Source organism: Mytilus galloprovincialis, chromosome 12, assembly GCF_965363235.1.
Source record: "Mytilus galloprovincialis chromosome 12, xbMytGall1.hap1.1, whole genome shotgun sequence".
Lineage (NCBI taxonomy): Eukaryota > Metazoa > Mollusca > Bivalvia > Mytilida > Mytilidae > Mytilus > Mytilus galloprovincialis.
In genome coordinates, this window is record NC_134849.1 from 58543351 (window position 1) to 58570051 (window position 26701).

A 26701-nucleotide genomic window follows, 5' to 3' on the forward strand; every position below is an offset into this window, starting at 1 on the left:
AAAAAACATTTCTGTTGCAATTAGTTTGAGGTATAACCATAGAATGACTGGACTAGTAGCGGAAGAAGAAGAAGAAGAAGAAGAAGAAGAAGAACTGAGCAAAAACAATAAGTCTCCAACTTTGTTTGGGAGACTTAATAAATGGATTAAGAAATGGTTTCGATTCTATGGTAAAATACGATACATGGGATACAAAAGTATGTAAAAATAATTACTCAGCTAGGTTGCAATCTACAGTTGTTTCAGATTTGATTAAGAAAGAATGCGAAAAGGGTTTTGTGTATGGGCCATTTCAACATAGTCCTTTTCCTCGTTTTAGAGTAAGCCCTCTAGGGGTAGCAACAGGGAAATATTCAGATAAGAAAAGATTAATTTTAGATTTGTCATCACCACACAATGATGAATGTTTCAGTGTTAATGATATGATAGACAAAAGTGATTGTTCTATGTCTTATGTGAAAATAGATGATGCTATCCGCATCATTTCAAAATGTGGGAGAAAGGCAAGTCTTGCAAAGTACGACATATCCGATGCATTTAAAATTTGTCCGTACAAACCTACACAGTGGCCACTGTTCTGTTTTAAGTGGAAATCTATGTATTATTTTTATGTTAGACTCACCTTTGGATGCGGTTCAAGTCCTAAAATTTTCGACACTGTCTCCCAAGCAGTGTGTTATATTGTTGAGAAAAACTATAAGGTACAGCATATCCTGCATTTATTAGATGATTTCTTAACAATTGACCATCCCGACGAAGATGGAGAGAGGACAATGGCAATTATGATGACAATATTTAAACGGCTTAACATTCCCATTGCTAGTCATAAAACAGTTGGGCCTACTACTTGTTTAGAATATTTGGGTATCATACTAGACTCACAAAAAATGGAAACCAGATTACCTGATAATAAGGTGCAAAGGATATGCAATTTTATTCGCAAAATACTACACAAATCATCTTGTACAAAAAGAGAACTTTTACAGTTATTGGGACATTTAAATTTTGCTTCCAGGGTTATTCTACCTGGAAGGTCTTTTGTTTCTTATTTGATTAACTTGTCAACTACAGTTAAAAGATTTGTCTGACTTTGTGCATTTAAGCACAGAATGTAGAACAGACTTGTGTACTAAGTTTGAAGTCGATTGGACTTAAACTTCATCAAAAACTACCTTGACCAAAAACTTTAACCTGAAGCAGGACAGACGGACGGACGAACGAACGGACAGACGGACGCACAGACCAGAAAACAAAATGCCCCTCTACTATCGTAGGTGGGGCATTAAAAGGGGAGATCAAAAACTTTAGACATTATGAAATTGATGAGACAGCTGACTTGGTGTGCAGCTAAATATAATTTTTACTTTAGTGCAAAACATGTTCCAGGTTATAAAAACCAAATTTCGGATGCTTTGTCTCGTTTACAGATCACCCGTTTTCACAAGCTGGCCCCAAAAGCAGAACAGAGTCCATGCATAGTTCCAAGTGCTTCAGAAGTAATGTGGCACTGAGTGAAACAGTTAGTAAATAATGGAATGTTTCTATTTCTGAAGGGACAAAAGTATCATAGTTATCAAAGTTACCAGGATTATAATTTTGTACGCCAGACGCGCGTTTCGCCTACATAAGACTCAATATGAGACTGGTTATAATCATTTTTTTCAAATTTTTGCTGTTAAATGGTATAAGTTTACTGACCACAAGCCTCATTCAGTGTCACAAGATCTATAAATATATTTTGCTACACATTGCTTTCAACATCTCAAACTACAGTACTCTACAATTAAACTATACATATGTGGAATTAGACATAGATGCTTAAAGGACAACATATGTTCTCCTTTCAATAATTCTAGTAACAATTTAGAGAGACTGTCGTTGTTTTTAAATTCTATTAAAAGATTACAGAAACCAATCATTAAAGATCGCTTACCCATAACTTTTGATATCCTTCAACATTTATGTGTTAAGCTTAAAGAAGAAATTTTTTCACCTTTTATTTACCAGATGTTATATACTGCTTTTACAGTAGCTTTTTATGGTTTCTTACGCTGTGGCGAGTTTACAATTCGAAGGTCAAAATCATTTGATTGTAACAACAATTTATGTATATCTGATGTTTTATTTTATTCTGACTATGTTATTTTACATTTAAAGCAATCTAAAACAGACCCTTTCAGGATGGGTGTTGATATTCAACTTCACAAGCTAAATCATGATTGTTGTCCATTTAAAGCTTTACATGATTATTTGATTGTAAGGGACACCATGTTTAAATTTCAAAATCACTAGAACATACCCGCGAAATCGCGGGACTTTATAACCTGCTTAAAAGTATGTAATCTGTTGTGGGATGATTTTTTGTAAAAGAAGAAAAGGTATCAAAAGTATCTTAAACATGAACTGGTATCAATATAACGTTTTGAATTTTTCTTCACTTAAGTTTTGTCATGAACTTCATTGTGTAAAAATGTGTCGTTAAATCTTAAATAAAACATGATAATATAGGCCATTGTGATAAAACTGTATATAATTCAATAGTGTGATCGTTTTTGCTTTTTTATATATATATAGTTGACTTTTTACTCCTATTGTGGAGGTGTGCCTAGATTGGCAGAAGATAGACAATACAGATACAGTCACTCGAAATAGATTCCACTAATAAAATAAAGTTTACCTAAAAATCAAGATAATTCATGCATTCTGTAGATTTTTTTTATTCATTTTCATAGGGCCTGTGTCGTTAAATCTTAAATAAAACATGATAATATAGGCTATGCCTGTGTCGTTATTTACGTGACGATAAGTGAATGACAAAAATGATTGTGTTAATTTTCACACGGCCTGGGTCGTTGCTTACACTTGGGACAACATTCTTATATAACGATTCAGGCAATGAATCTTAAATAAAACATGATAATATAGGGTATGTAATGTAAATCCTTTACCAAACTTCTGGAAACTATAAACGGAAGAGGAAGTTGTCTATGAATAAAAGCCGGGGTGATGACGGACACATATCTGGACTTCTTTTTTTCCGTTTTTCTCCCAAAATAACCAAAACTGAATAATCATAAGAATGGATGACAAATGCGACTATGCATGGTACCTACAGGACATACAGTCACAATGATCAATTTATTGTGGAAGGAGGAGAAGCGACACCAAAAATGAGGTCTTCTCGTTTAATAGTATATATAGTGCTTTATTTATTGACAAATCCGGTAAAGCTCTAGAAAGAGAATTTTTCATCAGCAAGTTAAAGCATCTTTTGGGTATCTGTGGATATAATACTCAGTCCTTTAACAGACATTCGTTTCGAATTGGAGCTGCGACAACAGCTGGAAAATCTAATATTGAGGATCACTTAATTAAAACATTAAGTAGATGGAATTCTAATAGTTATTGTCGCTATATAAGAACTAGTAAAAATGTAATTAAAAAGCACAACAAAATTTATCATCATGATTCTTGTATATTTCCATTACGTTATATTCTGTGTAAAATAGTTTTTGCTTTTATTCTTATTTTATACTATATAGTGTACATTTGCACATGTACAATATATACCTGTAGATATTAAACATTTGAGTATTTTAAATATCATGTATTTGATTGTTTTATTTTAAAAACTGATTCATATGATTAAAAACATAGTTTATTATTTCTATCTTTAGTATCAGTGAAGTATTGAAGGTGTCCAAGGTGTTCAATTTAAGTCCATCCCCTTACAACCACTTTCCTATTCAATTCCTTGGGGGTCACTCAGCTGTTTCACATCTGATTTTGGACCATTACGAAATTCACCACTGGTTAATTTCTCTTCTTATCCCCAAGTAATTAACTTTCATCTCTCCACCGTCAATTCAACCCCTTTTCGTAGCACCCTGCTACGAGATCGCTTCATCCCCTTTTTGGAACCCTCAGCGTTCCAGTTGATTGACGGAGTGTCCATGTCCACGGGGCTTGGCTACCCACTATACCAAGTGTCGTCGACAGGGCCTAGAGCAAAATTTTCCCAGCTGAGATACTGACTCCCAAAGGGCAAACTTATATTATAATAAAATGGAAACTTTATCAAGCCTTTGTTATCAACAGCCTTATCAATTTGTCGAAGTACTTGCGTTATATTTAGTCATTTGTCTGGTTCTGGTTTTTTTATGGTCAGTAATTGTGGTTCTTCCATCTTAAAAAGACTAGCCGAGAGACTGTAGCATTTGGTTCTATGTTGTATATACATGTAAATGTTTATGATGAGTATGATTCGCCACCAGCTGTTCCAGGGTTAAACATTTTAAAGGGCAACACTCGAAGAAACCATCTTATAGAATCTTCAAACTAAGTTGAAGGTCTGGAGGTAATCATGAGGCACAGTAGTATCCAGGATCACATATAATGTGTTAGGGGCGTCACTTGGCATTCCTCGTTCCCTATGTGCTTACATGTCATGTAGGTCTTCAGTCATCACTAGGCATCCGTCTGTCAATATTACATAAGCTGCCATTTTCCTCCAGGACAAAAGTATAAATTTGGCATATGGACCATAATTTGGTATTCAGCCTTTGGTTTCTTTTTGTATCTTCTTTTATAAGTTCTAAAACTTTAACTTGTATTCTGTTGGTTGTGTTGGTGTTAGAATAGTATTAATGGAACAATTGAGTTTTTCAAGAAAAAATTAATACATTTTGATTCACTGTTTACGTGACAGGAAACCAAACAGGAAACCAATCTTTATTTTCTTTATTTTGCACAATATATTTCAAAAAACATAAATGAACACCATTACTATTTATATTGTTACTTGCATGCTTCATGTTAATATTTAAAATCTATTTCCAATGTTAAATTAAAGATTTTTTTAAGCACGACAGGAAACCACAAGAAACCGAAAGCATTTTTTTAGTTTTATTTTATTGCAAAATCTGCACAGTATACTTTTTCTTAAAATCCATCTTAAATGTAACAGTATTATAAAACTCCTAAATATGTGCTTGTTTTGAAAACAATTAGTACAATTTATTCAGAAATTTCCATATTTTCTTCATTGATTGATACAGGATACCATAATCGTTGTATCTTGATGTTTTAGCCAAAAAAATGTATTTATATTGGTTTTTAAATTCCAGTTATATACAATTTATTCTAAATCATTGGCAATGTAAAATTCTTTAAATCCAGTAAAGAAAAAACTTTTAACTTGTAATTAAAATCTTTAAAATAGCACCATGTGATATTTGTGACCTGTACACCATCTTCATGGTTTCCATATTTTAACCTACTTTAGTGGGCTAAAATCAATAAAGTACTTCCTTTCAAGTCATGCATGGTAAAAGTTTACTTCTCCTTTGACAAGTTTATTGCGTTTCTGAAAAGTGTTTGCAGAACATGAATAAAAAAAAATAATTAAAAATTGTGACAAAGATACCAACTTTGTACATTCCAAGTGTAACGTTATATTAACATGTATTTTTTATTAAATTATCTTTATTCACCTAAAATATCCAGTAATATTTACTGCTGAAGCAAAATCAATCCAACGAGCATCGGCACAATGATAAAAGACGTAATGTCGATTGAATTTTCCAAGGACCCTTTACATCGTTTTCCGGAAACAAAGTGTGCTATAACGTCTGTCAAATCTGAATTCAATTTTGTCAAGTCATTGGGCATTTATTTTCACACGAGATCGTATGTAACATTATGCACATAGGAAAAATAATAGACCTCCAGCGCAATCTCTTTGAAAATTGTATTTTCCTTTTTTTAAACAAGACAAAACAAGTCTACAGATTATGTTTGCTAACATCCCGTTTGAAACAAAAACAATGTTTAGACCTAGTATTTCATATATCCGGCCGTAAGGGCGTGATCACATGTTAGTCACATGTTTCACGTATGACCGGAAATGATTAGAACTTAACGACAAAAACAATTTTAATTAAAAAAAAGGAAATAACTGGACTTCTGTTTCGTGTGAAATGTAACGCATAACGATAACGTCATTTTCTAACTTAATTATTACAAAGAACAAAACTAGAATGTAAATCATCTCTGATTTACCTGTTTGAACATCTCGCGGGAGTTCATATTTGCATATTGTTATAAAGAATTCTATTACAACAAAGCAGATTACATCATCCAGGGACTAAACTTAACTGTTTTTCTCTAGGGGCCAGCTGGGCCCCTAAGATATTTTTTTCAGGGGCCCGCTTAAAATTTTAGGAGCCCACTAATCTTTATACTAAAATAAAACAAAACTGAAAATTACTTAGTATATATACTTACTAACAGTGTTCCAGCTTAAATCTCAGGGCAGAAGGGTGCTAGTTTTCTGAAAGGGCACTTTAGCGCAATAACCCGGATTGTAAGGATACTTTGTATAAATTACCTTGAATATTGCTAGCTATAGGCTCAGCTGGAGAACATTAGTTGTATTTAAACCTTAGGCCAGAATTTTTTAATTTGTTGGTTTACGGATCCGCCGACCCAATTTTGCCGATTTTCAGAATAAAAATAAAATTGACTTTCATGCTTTTTTATTCCCGCCAACCTTAACAAATGCATTATCCCTGAAAAATAATTAAACAATCTTTTTTTTATGAAATGAAATGCTTTAATCACTAACAAAATTGATAACACTTTCTGTAGTGAAAAAATAAAACTTCCAGTTTAATTGACAAATCAATTATAAATGACCTTGAAATGTCGTTTGCGCAAATAATTTTGCGAAACGAAACCTGTGTTTAAAACCAACTACACAATGAGTTCGTTTCCCGTATTTGTATTCAGTCCGTAAGATGCATCATCTGATAGAAATAGACTTGTCCAAATGTACACAGGTGGAAGACATCAAGTTAAAGTAATGAATATTAGATAATCATTTTGAATTTTCTTGTTTTATAGATAATAAAAAAATATCGTCCATTTGGATAAAAAAAACGGGAATGCATGACAACAAATTAACCCGATATTCTCGTTTTTCCAGTGGACGAGTCTATTTCGTTTTTGACACGTGTGTTTAAACTTATTTTCGTACGACGTTTTTACATTTTTTTTTTAATCCGTTTTCGTGCTTGAAGATCATACTTCAACAAGTTTTCTGGAGTTGATAAAGAGCTACGCGAATCTGTTTTTCTTGTTTGTGAAATGACAATTTAATTTCGTCTTTTCCGTGCATCCCCCCTTTTTGTACGGAAAATTATTAGAATGTCATGCGATGTTTATGACAGCTGAGCAATACAATTTCATCGAACTAAAATCTAAGAAATGATGACAAAATAGCATAACAAACATATTGTCAGAAAGGTGAAATATATATTTATTTGCATATTTTTCTGTCTTGAAAGATCTTTTTTTTTCTTTTTATTCCCGACCGTCCGACCCGACTTTTTCATGGGGAAAATCCGTAAACCAACAAATTAAAAAACCCTGGCCTTATTCAGAAATTAATATGTTCTTGATGTTGGTTCCAGTCAGATTTTTTTTTATCAAATTATCATACCATGAAGCAAAGCATATCATTTTGATGTTTATGTTAACAAACTTGTACATTTGTTAAGTGCTCCCACGTAAGGAGGATAATTAATACAAGAAGTAAAACAGGAAGTAGTCTTCATATATGTTCAAATACAAACTTCTTTGATTCTTCTTTAAATGTATGTTCATGGTATGAAACAAAACAGTTTTTCTAATGAAGCCTTATTGTGAAATCCTACTTGTAGTCTTGAAAATGTTTTCTGTGGTAACCATTATAATATTTGAATTATTGCCACCAGAAATGTATCATAAGATTTGACAATATTTATTTTAGGTTGTTTCCTAACAAAATTATCTCCCTTCAAATTTTCAACTTCCTGTTGACCTTTAGACAATATGGCTCTTTCTTTGAACATTAAATATTATCTCAATCCAAGCCATCCTCTAATAGTGTTGATCAAAATATATTTTTCAATAAGTTTTTAATGAAGATTGGATATCAAACTAGATATTGGGATTTTTATTTACGAGATTTTAAATTTCGTTTTTTTATTAAATATTTTTGTAAAAAGCGATTCAGGGACAAGTTACCGTCTAACAGAGGCTTGTAATGACTCACAGGACAATAAGAAAACATCCCTTTCACGATGCTTATTGAACAGTAAAATAGAAAACACTGTTCAATAATGAAATTATCGTAGAAAATTTAGCAGAACTAAGAAAACATGCGGAAAGAAGAAGGTATATATATGCAACATCGTGACTCCAGATTGAAAACATAGCTATTCGACTGGGTTCAGTTATTAGAAATAACCTACTGGTTTTCGGAAATACTCTATATTTCTATATCGCTTTGATAAGACAAACAGGTTTCCTTTTGGGAACAGTCTTTGTAAATATCGCTGGGGAAAGGGTACAAATGGGATTTACTTCAATTTTTTTACAGTCGCCAGCTGGGCGACCATGATGACTAAATATATTCGCCAAGCCGAAAATCTGGTCGCCTCGGGCGACTGGGCGAGCGTTAAGTTTAGTCCCTGTCATCTAAAATTTGCGTTACGAAATTGGAAACCAAAGTAACGCTAGTGTTCTTACACCTGCTACAGAAATACTTATAGTTCTCGGCATTTTCTTCTGACTATTCTTATTGGTTGATGTTCTTTATTATTTGAAAGCAAAAGTTATGAATTTGCTGGTGACGATTATCTATAAATCAGTCAGCGTTATGCACTTCGGAAGCGAAAAGTAACGCAAGAAACGACACAAAAATACGGTCGTATAATCTTTGAAATTTGTTAATTTCAATTTTTTTTCTAGGGAAGAGTAGCATACACTTGTATGTTGATAAAAAGAAAGGCATCTTTAGATGTAGTTACAACTTTTCTTACAGTAATACACATTTTTATCACTTTTCTATCGTTATAGAACATGAGCCCAATAGCAAATTATGGTCCATATCAAAGAACCCCATTTATTCAATTTTTGATGAAATCAAACAAAGTTTAATTTTGGACCAACTTGAAAACTGGGCCAATAATCAAAAATCTAAAAACGTACATTTTTAGATTCAGCATATCAAAGAACCCCAAGGATTCAATTTTTGTTAAAATCAAACTAAGTTTAATTTTGGACCCTTTGGACCTTAATGTAGACCAATTTGAAAACAGGACCAAAAATTAAGAATCTACATACACAGTTAGATTCGGCATATCAAAGAACCCCAATTATTCAATTTTTGATGTAATCAAACAACGTTTAATTTTGGACCCTTTTGGACCCTTATTCCTAAAATTGAGAATGGAAATGGGGAATGTGTCAAAGAGACAACAACCCGACCAAATAAAAAACAACAGCAGAGGGTCACCAACAGGTCTTCAATGTAGCGAGAAATTCCCGCACCCGGAGGTGTCCTTCAGCTGGCCCCTAAATAAATATATACTAGTCCAGTGATAATGAACGCTTTACTAATTTCCAAATTGTACACAAGAAACTAAAATTAAAATAATACAAGACTAACAAACAGTGATCGGGAAGGACGTGCGCCCTGCGCCTATAGCGCATATTGACAAGAAATGGCGCATACAGTGACAAATGTAAGCGACCACGTGGCGCACGATATTTTTCACTTCGTTTCGAAACGTTTAGATATCATCAAAAGAATTTCCGATTGTGTTTCATGCCGCCATGTGTGTGAACACAACTGTGTAATGTTCCTCCAATAATAGGAGCACCTATATATTTTTGGGACGTCTCGGGTGTTTTCCTTTGATAATAGAACCATGCGATTTAATGTCTCGGGTGTTTTCCTATTGTAATAATAGAACCATGCGGTCTAACTGATAACCCTAAAAATGTAATTAACCATCATTCATGATATATTTTTTTTATAAACGACTTTAAATTTGTGAAATTTGGCTAGTACAGACGAGATTTAACTCTAATAATAAACTCATTAAGTTTAGCTTGCTATTATTTCGATTGAAGAACCCCAAAGACTTTTTAGGAATATAGTTTTTGTCTCCATAAAAGACGCTTAACTGTCCTTGTCATTTTTTGGTCTTTGGCTCGTTTGACATTTTGTAAACATGACTTCAGCGATTTGTTGTTTTGTTCTATGAATTAATGGTACTCTATACTGTTATTCTTGTCACCCTGATGAAGTTATAATAATACAAGAAGACGAAGAAGTGCAGAGGAAATGCCTGAAATGTCCTCTGATACGGAACGTCTTGAATAAGTATGGTATCGACGAAGACCCAAATTTAATGTACACAAAAAAAACATGAACATGAACAAGGCAACAGTACCAGTTTAAACATTGTAAATAAAGGTTAACTTAAATATTGTTGGGGTTGGAAGAAGTTATTGTATATTCATTGAAATTGAAATTACAAAATCACAGGAACAATATCCATGATATTATTTAAAATCATAAAGGTATATAAGTACCAACTCCTCTTTACCAAAATATACTGATACTTTTTTTTTTTTTTTTAACAGAAGTCAATTCAAATGGCCCACTCATTTGACAACATGGCCCATTATTTTTTAAAATGGCCCATTGAATTTATTTTTGAGGGGCCCTGGGCCCATACTGAAAAAAACCTTCCAGATCACTGAACAAAGGCCAGAGGCTCCTGACTTGGGACAGGCGCAAAAATGCGGCGGGGTTAAACATGCTTGTGAGATCTCAACCCTCCCCCTATACCTCTAACCAATGTAGAAAAGTAAACGCATAACAATACGCACATTAAAATTCAGTTTAAGAGAAGTCCGAGTCTGATGTCAGAAGATGTAACCAAAGAAAATAAACAAAATGACAATAATACATAAATAACAACAGACTACTAGCAGTTAACTGACATGCCAGCTACAGACTTCAATTAAACTGACTGAAAGATTATGATTTCATCATATGAACATCAGACACAATACTTCCCGTTAGGGGTTTAGTATCATACCATCATAACATATATGAGAAGAACATAACCCGTGTCATGCCAACAACTGTTTTTAGAATAAATGTGTTTAGTTCCGATGCAAAGACCTTATCAGTGACTCAATATTAACGCCAAAATATGCAATCTTTAATGACTTGACAACAGTATCGTAATTATATCCCTTCTTAATAAGTCTATTCAAAGGTTTTGTAAGTTTCTGAGGTGAATACTGACACCTTTGTGCTTTATAAAGAATATTTCCATAAAAAATTGGATGTGAAATACCTGAACGTATTAAAAGTCTGCATGTTGAGCTATATTATGAATGATGTCTTTATACCGATGATAAAATTTAGTAAATGTTTTGACTAGTTTGTGATATCGAAAACCCTGGTGTAATAATTTTTCAGTAATACATAAATTTCTCTCGTTAAAATCGAAAACATTGTTACATACACGAGCGAATCGTACAAGTTGAGATATATAAACACCGTAAGATGGTGACAAGGGAACGTCACCATCTAAAAACGGATAATTAACAATAGGAAATGAAAAATCATCCCTTTTATCATAAATTTTAGTATTCAGCTTTCCATTAGTGATATAGATGTCAAGATCGAGAAAAGGGCAGTGGTCATTGTTAGTATTAGCTTTATTTAAAGTAAGTTCAACAGGATAAATTTCATTAATATACATACTGAAGTCGTCATTATTGAGAGCCAAAATATCATCCAAATATCTAAATAAAGGCAACAGTAGTATACCGCTGTTCAAAACTCAAAAATCCATGGACAAAAAACAAAATCGGGGTAACAAACTAAAACCGAGGGAAACGCATTAAATATAAGAGAACAACGACATAACACCGAAACGTAACACACACAGAAACGGACCAAGCATCAGACAAAACACCATGAGAATAACAAATATAACATGAAAACCAAATACATGAATTTGGGATAGACAAGTACCGTGCCACGTCTTATCTCAATTTCTCAAAAATAAGAGAAAACACAAACGACTCAACGTTAAAATGCAACACACACAGAAACGAACAATAATATAACAATGGCCATCTTCCTGACTTGGTACAGGACACTTTTAAAGGGGAATAAAAGTGGTGGGTTGAACCTGGTTTTGTGGCATGCCAAACCTCGCACTTTAATGGCAAAGTTAAATATATCATTGAAATGACAACATAATATTACAGGACTACAATACAAATTAATAGAACATATTAGACAAAGAGAAACATGATTAATAGATAACAAAAAGCATCAGGTTTAAAATTCAATACGCCAAAAACGCGCCTTGTCCACACAAGACTTACAAGTGACACCCAGATATAAAAGATCGAAAGTGAAAAAAGTACAAAGTTGTACAACACTGAAGATCAAGTTGAAAAGGTTTCGCCAAATACGACATTGTTTTTATGCCCGGGATAAGAACATTCTTATTATATAGAACAATTCATGCTATTGCAAACAGTAAATTTTATCAAATGAATATGAAAGAGATATACATAATGAAACTGAAGTATTAACTAATTACAGAAAACTAAACCCGAATACATAATGCTATTAAAGTTTAACACAGAATAGACACACCCGAATCAGTCCAGGCGTCAACGTAATTAAAAAAATGTGACGTCACATACGATGGCGAAAAGGCACAAACGTTATGCCACATTTGAATTTATGAAATTTAGAAACAGCATGACGTCACATATGAAAAACTATCAAAGTGAGATAGAATTAGGATTGATTTAAGATTATATTAGAACTAAATACTGATAATTCATTTAAACAAAATGCATATTGCAATACTTATTAATAACAAGTAACTGTAATATATATATGTCCAGTTTGTTATGAATCCAACTTCAAACGTAAATAATCGTACAAAATTTAATATAATTAATAAAGGCGGTGATTAATTTTTCTATCCGTAACACCTAAATAAAATAAAAAGACGTCAACACATTTGACAAAATCCGATGAGAATTAAAAATATAACATTAAACATGTAAACTAAATACATGAATTTGGGATCAACAAGTACAGAAACACGTCTTATAGTAATGCGAATTCACATTCAGCAAAACAGTCACAATCGGGAATAAGTCACGTTTGGTAATTAAAAGATTAGACGACATAATGACAAACCACAATCTACCATGTGATAAAAATGTCCTTAGCTAGTTTGGTTAAAGAGACATCATATGGATCCACCAATTCGTGATGGTGTCCATAAAATTTACAGAGTGTCAATTTTAATCTGTCCTCCTCATAACTTTGTTGGAGCAGTTTCTGCGTAAGGAGCACACTCCTGTATATGAAGTCCGTATAGTGTGAACAAACACGTGAATAACGTATCAATTGTGATATGTAAACACCATACGAAGGGGCAGAGGGTATGTTACTGCTGAGAAATTGGAAATTGATAATTGGGAGGTTGAAATCGTCCCGTTTATCATAGATTTTCGTGTGAAGTCGTCCATCTACGTCAATATTGAGGAAAAGATCAAGGTATGAAGCAGTCCTTCTAGTATCAGTAGTATCCTTAATTTCAAGTTCACTGGGATATATGAGATGTAAGTATTGGCTGAAGTATGGGTTGTTCAATGATAAAACATCATCAATATATCGGAAAGTAAAATTAAAGAATTTCGCAAGGTGCTTTTTCTTTTTGTCTTTTAGAAGGTTCTGAATAAATTCTGCTTCATACAAATACAAAAACAAATCAGCCAGCAGGGGTGCACAATTAGTACCCATTGGAATACAGACTGTCTGTTGAAATATAAATCCTCCAAACTCAACAAATATATTGTCGATCAAAAAGTCCAGCATTTTAATAATATCATCTTCAGTATATTTTCTGGAAGATTCAGTGTGATTCTTAACAAAATATGAATTATTGTATCCCAAAACAAGAAATTTGTATCTACGATTCCCATTTTTATAGAAAAAGCTCTGTTTTATGAGATGGTGAAGTCGATCTTTCAACTGAGCATGGGGAATAGTAGTATATAGCGTAGAAAAATCAAAAGTTTTTATGTTGCTGCAAAATTGCAAAGATTGTGATCGAAGGTTAAGCAGTAGATCTTTCGAATTTTTGAGAATCCACATCTGGTTAACACCACTGGTAGAATATATCTCCTCACAATATTTTTGAAGCCCATCTTTAACTGTAGAAAGAATAGTAGTCAATACTTTAGAAAGATGTTTAGTCGAACATTTTGAAGACCCAGCTATGTATCGTTCTTTATATGGAGTTTTGTGTAATTTAGGTATCCAGTATAATGAGGGCAAGTTTTCTTCGTTTTCTTTGATGTTGATACCAAAAGAAATAAGGACAGATTTATGATTTTGTAAAATTTCATCCTTGGTAAATGATGTTAAAGAATATGTAGGATTACCAGTAGTTTTATCAATTCCAAGCTCTGTAGTGAGACATTGCAAATAATGTTTTTTACATATGAAGACAATATTATTGGAGGCTTTATCTGCCGGAACAACGACATATTTGTCATGCAAAGAGGATAAAGCATCCACAACCTCCGGATTCTTGAAAGGGTTAGAAACTCTGCTAAAAGTATTATTAAATTTGTTTATCAGATGTTGTTTCGATGGGTCTTTGCTTCTTTTTGTCATAAATTGTAACTCATAACAATACAAAAACAGGTCTGCAATAAGTGGTGCACAGTTAGTCCCCATTGGAATTCCGATAATCTGGCGATATACGGAATCCCCAAAGCGAACAAAAATGTTATCTAGTAAAAATTCAAGGGCATATATAGTATCAAAGCATGCATGTCCAATTAACATAGTTTTTTCGTTTATTGCAACTAAAAAATGACCTAAAAGAGTTTGAACATATATATTCACATTCTGATTTTTTGAATGCCCATTTAATTAGGTGTGTGAATTTTTTCTTAATGAGAATGTGAGGCAATGTGGTATACAGGGTAGAAAAATCAAAACTTTGAACAGATTCAAAATCACCAATATAAGCATGCAATTTATCAAGTACTTCCAACGAGTTCTTGACACTCCAAATGTAATTTATTCCACTATTTTCGAAGGCCTTATTTGAACAATTTATTATCAGGTTTTTAATTGTACCAAGTGTGCTGGTGAGAAGAATAGACAATTTACTGGTTGAACAATGGTTTGAAGTTTGAAATAAATCTATATTTGTAAGGGGTAAACTGTTGGGACCAAAACTCCCAAAATCAATCCCAACCTTCCTTTTATGGTCATATACCTTGTGTTTAAATTTCATAAATTTCTATTTACTTAAACTAAAGTTATAGTGCGAAAACCAAGAAATGCTTATTTGGGCCCTTTTTGGCCCCTAATTCCTAAAACGTTGGGACCAAAACTCCCAAAATCAATCCCATCCTTCCTTTTGTGGTCATAAACCTTGTGTTAAAATTTCATAGATTTCCAATCACTTTTACTAAAGTTAGTGCGCGAAAACTAAAAGTTTTCGAACGACGACGACGCAGACGACTACTCCAACATGATACCAATATACGACCAAAAATTTTTTAATTTTTGCGGTTGTATAAAAATAGTTATTTTTCCTTCTTTTAACCTTTTTGATGCAATTCACAAAAGTCACAATATTTTGTGCAAAGCTGACCTGTACAAGTCATATTCTGTTGAGTGCAAGAAGAGAGACAACACTTACATCTAATTATATCTGACCTATGGAAGTCATTTTATCCTGACTTGTTTATGTCAGAGCTCATTAAAGTTTTCAAGATATTAACAACATCTTTCAGTTTTACCTTCAATAACTTTTAGGAATCAGCAATTACCTCCAACACATCAAGGGTTAACCTGTCTTGAATTTTAACCTCTAACATTTAAAAGCACAAGTTATGATTTCTAACATTCTGATTTTAATTTTATCTAACATCTTGTAAAATGACACAAACCCCTTCAAATGTTTACCTCTAATATTCCATGGAACTGTATCCTGTTGAGAGGTCATCTCTTTGTGACATTGTTCTAGTAATACTTCATGGTATTTTCTTATATCATTATTTGATCGTTTGATGTCTATCATAATTTCTTGGATGGTTTGATGTACCGGTAATGGTTTGGTTTTCAAATTATAGCACTCTTGCTTCATCTGTTGTCCACCCAATCTACCAATGGCCTGCAAAATATTGCATGATACTTTTTTATTCGACATTCTATATGTGCAGCAAATGCTTAACAGCTATCCAACAAAGACCAAAATGAGGTATATGTAAATAACTATAGGGCATAGTACAGGTTGCATTTCTGTTAAAAATATCAACAATGCAATTTCCCATAGAAAATATATCCTTCACAGCTAAAACTGAACAACTTTTACTATGAAAAATTATATCCTAGGATGGAAAGTTCATATGCACTCCTATTTTTTTTAAAAGGTCAAAATATAGGGCTGTGTGCCATATTTTTAACATTTATATGACCCAAACTTCTATGACCATGATGAGTTTAAACTTGCATTAAAATTCTATGGTACCTATAGCTACTTTGATAAAATCATCTAAATATATATATCTTGGTTGAATAAGGTAGAATAAGGTGGAAGATGTTTTAATGTTTATAGGATATATACTATCTTGATTATGTAATAACAAATTAAAAACCATAAAAACTGATCGAAAATAATTTTCACAAATGTGTTGATGCCATGTAACATGTGTAAAATTGAGTTGGATCTAATAATTATTCCTTAATGTCTTCCATCAGGTGACTAATATTCAGCTAAATAAAAATTGATTTATTCATACACCAGTTATATCAGCCCATGCTGTGTTGAAGTAAGCAGTGTCTGTTTTGCTATCCTCCAGGTGAGCTAGGTAATTCCTGTAGTGTTTTATTCTTGCCAAATCTGCAGCTTGTGTGGTTTCTATTGCAGAAGGTAACCTGTCAAATCCACAAAGTGGAGGGATCATTGGAGTCAAATGCCTCAGTAATGTAGTTATCAAAGTCACATCAAACTCTTTAGAATCTGGAAGATCTGAAAAATAAATAAGATACTAAAAAGTCTAAAACTGGTTTTAAAGTTTGTTCTTATGTTGTACTGTTATACCACTGTCCAAGGTTGAGGGGAGGGTAGGGATCCCACTAACATGTTTAACCCCACATATTCTGTATGTATGTGCCTGTTCAAAGTCAGCAGCCTTGAATTCAGTGCTTTTCCTTCGTTGCTGTGTTACATATTATTTGTATTTTATTAAATTTTTTGGTATATTAATTAAGGTGTAATTAGTTTTCTCTTTTGAATTGTTTTACATTGGTAAATTCTGGGCCTTTTTATAGCTGACTATGATGTATTGGCTTTGGTCATTGTGGATGGTTTACAGTGACCTAAAGACATAGTTGTTATTTTTTTGTGTCATTTGGTCTATTGTTGAGAGTTGTCTGATTGGCAATCATATACCATATCTTCTTTTTTTCATATATCAGAAGTTTTAACCAGATGCCCTGCAGGTCGCAGCTTTATATGACAGCAGAGTTGGAACCCTGAACATTGGGGCAAGTATGGACACAACCTCCAAGCTTGATACAGCTCTGAATTTGGATGGTGATTAAATAGTTGACACAACACAGGTTTCTGACACATAATGAATGTGGTCTAAGAACTTAAACTTAAACACCTATTATCATCCAATATCCAAAATCTAAATACATGGTACTGTAAGATTCAGCATATCAAAGAACCCCAAGAATTCAATTTTAGATGAAATCAAATAAAGTTCAATTTTGGACCCTTTAGACCTCAATATGGACCAATTTCATAACCGGGCCCAAACATCAAAAATCTAAAAACATGGTTAGATTAAGCATATATATATCAAAGAACCTCATATATATACAATTTTTGTTGAAATCAAACAAAGTTTAATTTTGGACCCTGATTTGGACCAACTTGAAAACTGGGCCAATAATCAAAAATCTAAGTACATTTTTAGATTCAGCATATCGAAGAACCCCAAGGATTCATTTTTTGGACCTTAATGTAGACCAATTTGAAAATGGGACCAAAAATTAAGAATCTACATACACAGTTAGATTCTGCATATCAAAAAACCCCAATTATTCAATTTTTGATGAAATCAAACAAAGTTTAATTTTGGACCCTTTGGGCCCCTTTTTCCCCTTATTCCTAAACTTTTGGAACCAAAACTCCCAAAATCAATCCCAACCTTCCTTTTATCATGTTTATGGTCATAAACCTTGTGTTTAAATTTCAAAGATTTCTATTTACTTATCATGCTTATACTAAAGTTATGGTGCAAAACCCAAGAAAAATGTTTAGTGGGCCCCTTTATGGCCCCAAATTTCTAAACTGTTGGGACCTCAACTCTAGCTCTCCCCACTTCGCTCTAGAGAAGCTCCAGGGAGAAGTTTATGTCGCTCTCGATTTTCAGTAAAATTCCCCAATGTCGCCTCATGATTTTTGAGAAATTCTCGATTCAAACGTAAACGACCCGATAGGTATAGAAATACAAATCATGTTTTCCCCAAATTCAGAACTGATTTCTCCGCGATAGTATCATACTGCAACATAAAAATTGCTTGCCCGGGTGTATTATAAGCAAGAAAAGGGAAAAATCTCGATTTTGTTATGATTGTTTATTGTCCGCCATCTTTGTTATTGCAAATTGTAGATGGCGCCATTTCATCTTTTCAACTCTCATCATTTACCTAATCCATATTGATATGCACTATTAATTTTGATTTTCTTATATTTACTGACAATATGTGATGCCCCATAAAAAATTTCAGATTTCTTTCAAAAACGGAATATTATCAACTGGTATCCGCTTGTATTTTTACTACGTACATAGTTTAGTACACTGCCAGGAACCAGCACAACAATTATAAACTACAAAACGCAGTCAGTTTTTCATTCAGGATTTTGTTTTACAGACTGATATGTCACCAAGGTCCACTCGAGAGCACTGTTAGATAAGGGGGAGCTAACTCGTATGTGCTGGAACCAAGGGACAGGGGGTCAGTCTATCGCTAGACTTAATGTTCTGATAGGCATAGCTAAAACGCAAGGAAGGTTTTCATAATTTAATTACTATAACAATTTAGATGAATCATGATAACAAATCAATTAGTAAACAATTCCAAATAATAATAATAATCTAATTAAATTACAAAGTATCAATTCAAAATAACAAATCCAAAATAAAACTATTTCTCTTTAAAATGTAAAATATAAAATAAATGCCAAAATTACTAAAACATAAAATGTGCTTGATCTCAATTACAAAATATAAAAGTCTCAAAATAAAAGTTTCTCAAAAGTATTTTCTAAAGTTAAATTTATGAGTCAGAGATAAATTTTGTCTCACACTACACAGTCAACTGGTAGACTGGTAGACAGTCTTATAGGTCCAGTATAATGACATGAGTAGTGTGAGGTTACGCTTCCGAAACACTGACTGTTCTTAAAATATTCTCAAAAATAAAAGGCGAGTCAAAAATACATTTTTGTCTAAACACTACAAAGTCAACTAGTAGACTGATCGACAGTCTTAGAGATCCAGTATAATAGACTTTAGTAGTTAAAGGTTAGGTTTCCGAAAGGTGACTGCTTTTCCAAAATTTCACAATGATATTTATACTAAAACACAAAATAACTCAACATGACACAAGATGTTAATATAACATTTTAAAATGTATAAAAAATTGCATGCATGCATATTACATAGTAAATAAAGCATGTGTGTAAGAAGTGAAAAAAATACTAATTTTTTTTTTTTAATTAATTTTAAATCAGAATTGACATTGTCTTAGCTGAAAAGTAAATAAATAATAAGGACAGTTTTTATGGAATTTTAATTTATTTGCAATTTAGTTCTGAGCTTGTGATCAGGTCAGGTGTGAATTAAAAACACAGGTATAGAGATCATGGAGATTAACGATCATTAGCTAATATTCTCCTGAGGCATTTCATCAGGTATTATAACACTATACTGGAGTGGCATTTATTACAGGAAAGGAATAACAAAACAAACTGCAGGCTCTCAAGAGCCTATGTCGCTCACCTAAGACAATGGTCTATGTGCATATTAAACAATGGACACAGATAAATTTCATGACAAAATTGTGTTTAGGTGATGGTGATGTGTTTGTAGATCTTACTTTACTGAACATTTTTGTTGCTACAATTATCTCGATCTATAATGAACTTGGTCCAGTAATTACAGTGGAAAATATTTTGTAAAAACTTACAAAAATTGACAAAAATTGATGAAAATTGTTAAAAATTTACTGCAAAATTTCCTTAAAATTACTAATTCGGGGGCAGCAACACAACAACGGGTTGTCCGATTTGTCTGAAAATTTTAGGGCAGATAGATCTTTACCTGATAAATAATTTAACCCCATGTCAGATTTGATTGTGGCCAAGTTTGATTTAATTTGCCCAGTAGTTTCAGGAGAAGTATTTTTTAAAAGATTACTAAAATTTAAGAAAAATGGTTAAAAATTTACTATAAAGGGCAATAACTCCTTAAGGGGTCAAGTGACATTTTTTGTCATGTTGGCTTATTTGAAGATCTTACTTTGCTGAACATTATTGCTGTTTATCTCTATCTATAATAATATTCAAGATAATAACCAAAAACAAAAAATAATCCTTAAAATTGCTATTTCGGGGGCAGCAACCCAACAACGGATTGTCTGATTTGTCTGAAAATTTCAGGGCAGATAGATCTTGTCCTAATTAACAATTTAACCCCATGTCAGATGTATACTCTTAATGCTTTGGTTTCAGAGATATAAGACAAAATCTATTTTAACCCTATGTTCTATTTTTAGCTATGATTGAATGCCCGAGTCACCAGACACATTTTTAAACAAGATACCCCAATGATGATTTTTGCTAAGTTTGTTATAATTTCGCCCAGTAGTTTCAGAGGAAAAGATTTTTGGCCCTTTATTCCTAGACTGTGTGTTTGCCCCATTTATATATACCGTATTTATTCTATTTAAAGCCCCCCTTTTAATTAACGCCCCCCTACCGAAAATAGTGTGTTCAGAACTTTTGACGCCCCCATTTTGTAGTTAAAAAATGAATTTGAAACAATACCCATTACAATATTGCAAAGACATCGACCCGGTCACTCAGAAACATGAAACGAAAAATCAATAACGTCCACATTGCGATAAGAATGGAGACAATAAGAAACATGGGTATGTTACTATAGTCTGTTTCAACAAAATTCAGGTAAAGGTCAATGAAGTAAGGTACGAAATTCATTTCTCTAATTGACGCCCCCCTTTCAGAAATTGTCTTCGCCCCTGGGGCGTTTATTAGAATAAATACGGTAACCCTTAAAATGAATCCCAACCTATGGTATTAAACATTGTGGTATAAATTCTTGTTTTAAACCCCTTTGTGCCCCTAATTCCTTAACCTTCAGGACCATTACCCCAACAATCAATCCCAACCTTCCTTTTGTGAAGTTTATAAACATTGTATTAAAATTTTATTGATTTCTATCAACTAATACTAAAGTTATTATCCGGAAACCATCTGTCTTTGGAAGCTGACGACGTGATACCAATATATACGAAAGACAAAAATTTTATTTTTGCTGATGTATAAAAACTGCATACATGTGATTTTTCCGTCCGGCGGGAGTCAAAATCTCCCTATTTTCAGACCCTCTTCCGTCCCTCCCGTTAAAATTTGATATCTTTCGCTTTCAACCTCAAAAAATTATGTAGTAAGCTTTAGAAATTTTTGTTTACAAACTCACCACTTCCTGTTCCTATTGTTTTTATGTCAAAAGGTAAATAGAGAAATCAATAGAGGTATTACAGATTAGACTGTGTATACAGCAATAAAAGATTATAGGCAATTACCTGTTGATCAATTGCAACTAGCAAGTTTAAGTGAAATACTGAAAATGGATTAAGATGTATTATACAACGACTTTAATTTCATGCTGTTGAAAACATTGAACAGTTTTATTACTGAACCTCAAAGACAAATGTCCTAATGAACTCAAATATGATATTTATGCCTACTACACTTGTTGCGAAGCTGACTTTGGTGACCCTAATGACTTGACAACTATCAATTCAACACCACTGTTCAGTATAGTGGAACCAAAATTGACAATGTAGCTTAAGCATACTAAGATACTTTTTTACAAACTATATATGATGGCTGATCACTTTATCTTGAACTATATATGAGCCAGTCCATGCGAAAAGGTACAAAAACGAAAAATTTACGAAATTCTAAAAAGTGTGCATAATTATTGGTAGTAGACTTGTGATTTATAAAACACATTTACTTTCCCTCATATCATCAAGCTGTGAGCTACACGCACCTGCGAGTGTTGAGACCCCCCCCTCTTAGTTTTATCAAGATTTTTAGTGAATTATTTCATATATTTCAATCATTTTCAAAGTACAGTTTAAATGGCTTGATTTGCCAATTGATAACGTTAAACCTGGTAGCAGTGGGGATAAGGCTCTCGCTTACGATGCGGATATCAATGCAATCAAACCGGGCAACGGTTCGAATCCCGTGCAACTAAGGTTGATTTATATAATATTAAATAACTTAACTTAACTTAAATTTCAATTTCTAAAACACAAGATGTCATAGTTTTTGCATTTTCCCTCATGTTTTAATGTTGTCTTTCTTTCTTTAAACCTGTAGAACTGACGGAAATTATTGACTTTTGTCTCTGTAGTGTCATAATTTTTTATAGTTTCTGGTCGGTATAGCATTAGTGCGGGGAACAAATGATTTTACACTTGCTCAAATACCAAAAATTCAGATATTTCTACGTCTTTTTCGGTTTTAGTTGACAAATTCGGGAGAGAATTGACAATCTTATGAATGTTTACATTAATGTAATTTTTTTTCGGATAAAATCGTTTTTCAAAAATACTATAACAAACTTTGATAACGTGTCCTGTAAAGTTTACCAAAAGGACTTTTTGTACCTTTCCGCATGGACTGGCTCAATATCATTTTCAAAATCACAAAAAAACAAAAAAATTGAAATTGCCCAAAAGCAATGAAATATCGAAATACTTATAATACTTCATATCTAACGTTATAATTTAATGCAAATATTGACATATAATTATCCCTAGTAACTAAAATTCTCCCCTTAGCAACCGTACACCAATCAGCAAAAAGTCCATATTCCAAATATTTTAGCAAAGATTTGAAGTTTCAAATGGATTCGGCATCTATCAAAACATCTAGTTTGCAAAAAACACATCTAAAATATGTTGATTTTTTAAAAAGTTAGGGCGAAATCACTCTTTTACTATACATAGGCTTTGCTTGGTACTTTCGCCGATATCACCTATACATGCTATATGAGCCAGTCCATGCGAAAAGGTACAAAAACGAAAAATTTACGAAATTCTAAAAAGTGTGCATAATTATTTGTACAGTAAAACCTGTATAAACCGGCCGGCTACGGGACTATGAAAAAGGGCCGGTTTGGACAGTGAGCCGGTATATTCAGGTTTCCGTTTTGACCGGAAGTTAATGACTTGTGACATTTGACATTTTGCATGTAAAAGTTCTCTCTGATTGTAATTATGTCTGATAAATTAAAATACTTTCACTTCGTTTTTCATTGTTTGCATTTGCATCATAATGCTCGCGTTGTTTGGATTGTAAGACGAGAGTTTCGATGTACTTCCATGATCAATAATTTGAAATGTTCGAATGGCCGATTAAAAAGCCAGAATATTATCAAACGTAATTTCATCACTTTCGAAACGTTAGTCGACCTTCGTATGGATAGAAACAAGTGCCTGTGGTTCACAACAAGGAACCCAGGATTTCAAAATCACGGTGTGAATTTCTTACTCCACGATTTTAATTTGTTTATCCAAGTTAAAACGCAAGTTCAATCCGAGATATATTTGGTGTGTCTTTTCGTTTAATTGACACGTTTATAATGTTTAAATAAATAATACAGCTCACTACTGTACGATTGTAGGTTCACAGTTTGACACCTGACTAATTGATTATCAAGAAAGCCATATTGTATAAACAAATATGTTTTGATTGCATATCGATCATTGAAATTAATTAGACAAACCGGTTTTGACAGGTATTAATTAATGTAATTAAGAGTATTGGGACTTCATAATTAGACCGGAATTCGGAATACACAGGGTCCGGTTTAGAAAGGGTATTTTAACAAAGACTTTGAATGGAAAAATATGGGACTTTCATTTTCGGCCGGAATAGCCAGGAAACCGGTTTATTCAGGGTCCGGTTTAATCAGGTTTGACTGTAGTAGACTTGTGATTTATAAAACACATTTACTGTCCCTCATATCATCAAGCTGTGAGCTACACGCACCTGCGAGTGTTGAGACCCCCCCAGTTTTATCAAGATTTTTAGTGAATTATTTCATATATTTCAATCATTTTCAAAGTACAGTTTAAATGGCTTGATTTGCCAATTGATAACGTTAAACCTGGTAGCAGTGGGGATAAGGCTCTCGCTTACAAAGTGGATATCAATGCAATCAAACCGGGCAACGGTTCGAATCCCGTGCAACTAAGGTTGATTTATATAATATTAAATAACTTAACTTAACTTAAATTTCAATTTCAAGATGTCATAGTTTTTGCATTTTCCCTCATCTTTTAATGTTGTCTTTCTTTCTTTAAACCTGTAGAACTGACAGAAATTATTGACTTTTGTCTCTGTAGTGTCATTTTTTGTAGTTTCTGGTCGGTATAGCATTAGTCCGGGGAACAAATGATTTTACACTTGCTCAAATACCAAAAATTCAGATATTTCTACGTCTTTTTCGGTTTTAGTTGACAAATTCGGGATAGAATTGACAATCTTATGAATGTTTACATTAATGTAATTTTTTTTCAGATAAAATCGTTTTTCAAAAATACTACAACAAACTTTGATAACGTGTCCTGTAAAGTTTACCAAAAGGACTTTTTGTACCTTTTTGCATGGACTGGCTCGTATATAATAAATAAATAAAATTGAGAATGGAAATGGGGAATGTGCCAAAGAGACAACAACCCGACCATAGAAAAATACAACAGCAGAAGGTCACCAACAGGTCTTCAATGTATGAATGTAGCGAAAAATACCCGCACCCTGAGGCGTCCAATATTTGAAACCCCCTTATCTTCTATTTCTATCAAGTATTGAAGTAAAAATTTGTAAGGGTTCCGCGGAACCCAGTGTCTCGCCTATTTTTGCTGTAAATCTCAGGCTCAACAACAATGAGAAAAAAAATCAATAAAATATTCCTTTTGTTACTATTATATGATTGTAAGAAAATCTAAGTCCATTTAAAAGTAAATTACAGAAAAAACGGAGTAATCTTTTTACAAACTTTACTTCTGGATACAATCTTATGATCATAAATAAGCTTTTGTCCAAGTTTGGTACAAACCCAGGATAGTTTAAGAAGGTTATTAAAATTTTAAAAACTTTAACCACAGAGTGAATGTAATGGTTCCCTGCAGAAAAACTAAGTCCATTTAAAAGTAAAATATGGAAAAAATGGATTTATTTATTTACAAAATTTACTTCTGGATACTATCTTATGATCATAAACAAGCTTCTGTCCAAGTTTGGTACAAACCCAGGATAGTTTAAGAAAGTTATTAAAATTCTAAAAACTTTAACCACAGAGTGAATGTAATGGTTCCCCGCAGAAAAACTAAGTCCATTTATAAGTAAAATACAGAAAAAATGAAATTTTATTTTTACAAAATTTACTTCTGGATATCATCTTATGATCATAAACAAGCTTCTGTCCAAGTTTGGTACAAACCCAGGATAGTTGGAGAAAGTTATTAAAATTCTAAAAACTTTAACCACAGAGTGAATGTTCTGTTTCCCCGCAGAAAAAACTAAGTCCATTTATAGTAAAATATGGAAAAAATGGAATTTTATTTTTACAAAATTTACTTCTGGATACTATCTTATGATCATAAACAAGCTTCTGTCAAAGTTTGGTAGAAATCCAGTACAGTTTAAGAAAGTTATTAAATTTTCAAAAACTTTAACCACAGAGTGAATATTTGTTGACGCCGCCGACGACGCCGACGCCGACGGAATGTAGGATCGCTTAGTCTCGCTTTTTCGACTAAAGTCGAAGGCTCGACAAAAATGGCTATGGATTTATAGTATCATTATATTAAATTAACAAACAAGGAAAATATGCAGTTGGAAAAAAAAACTTCAGCTGAAAATTTCCAAATCTCCAGTTATGGCTTGACAACTCGGTCACATGTCTGAATTGTATTACAATTCTTTTTATTTATGCACTTACCAGGAAATCTTGGAAACAGAAGGTTCCACTGTGATTGGTTGATTCTATGTGTCTTTTTCAAGTCAAGCAATTTGTTATACTCCTTCTTTATTGTAGCATCTAAACATGCAGGAGCAAACTCCTTATCAAACAAGATTCTAACTGCACGAGGAGAAATTCCTGTTAATAACAAATGTATCCGTACATAGTTTTCTTCCTCTACAGACAGAGACGCCATTGTAAAGTCTTTTTTATTCCTTTGCTACTTATAGACAGAAATCTATCCAGCAGAAGATTTTGTTCGTTGTCCCTCTTATGAAGAAAACCATTATGATATCTTGTCTATTTTCTAAAAAAATAAATAAAAAAAACACCAAATGAATTTAAATGTCTGAATGAGTCAATTGAAATAAACAATTTTATTGGATGCATGTTAGGATATTAATTCCTGTACTGATTTTTCTTCCTC

At 32.9% G+C, this 26701-nt stretch overlaps 1 protein-coding gene across 1 annotated transcript; it reads right to left on the reverse strand.

Annotated features, from left to right (window-relative positions):
• Positions 1-1690: 1690 nt before the first annotated feature.
• Positions 1691-26476, reverse strand: LOC143053719 (E3 ubiquitin-protein ligase DZIP3-like). Its single transcript, XM_076226505.1, has 4 exons — positions 26254-26476; positions 16714-16943; positions 15878-16085; positions 1691-1725 (listed from the first exon to the last, which is right to left on the reverse strand). The coding sequence occupies exons 1-4, from the start codon at positions 26468-26470 to the stop codon at positions 1691-1693; spliced, it is 690 nt and encodes a 229-aa protein (XP_076082620.1). The 5' UTR covers positions 26471-26476.
• Between the last annotated feature and the right edge of the window lie 225 nt (positions 26477-26701).

Bases quoted from the DNA above. Each gene is read 5' to 3' on its own strand.
- LOC143053719 (XM_076226505.1), bottom strand. From the start codon at position 26,470: ATGGCGTCTCTGTCTGTAGAGGAAGAAAACTATGTACGGATACATTTG. The intron at 16,944-26,253 runs GTAAGTGCATAA...TTTATTTTTCAG, and splicing joins TCTGTTTCCAAGATTTCCTG to ATCTTCCAGATTCTAAAGAG. The intron at 1,726-15,877 runs GTAAACATTTGA...ATATATTTATAG, and splicing joins AGTTCCATGGAATATTAGAG to ATCTTGTGACACTGAATGAG.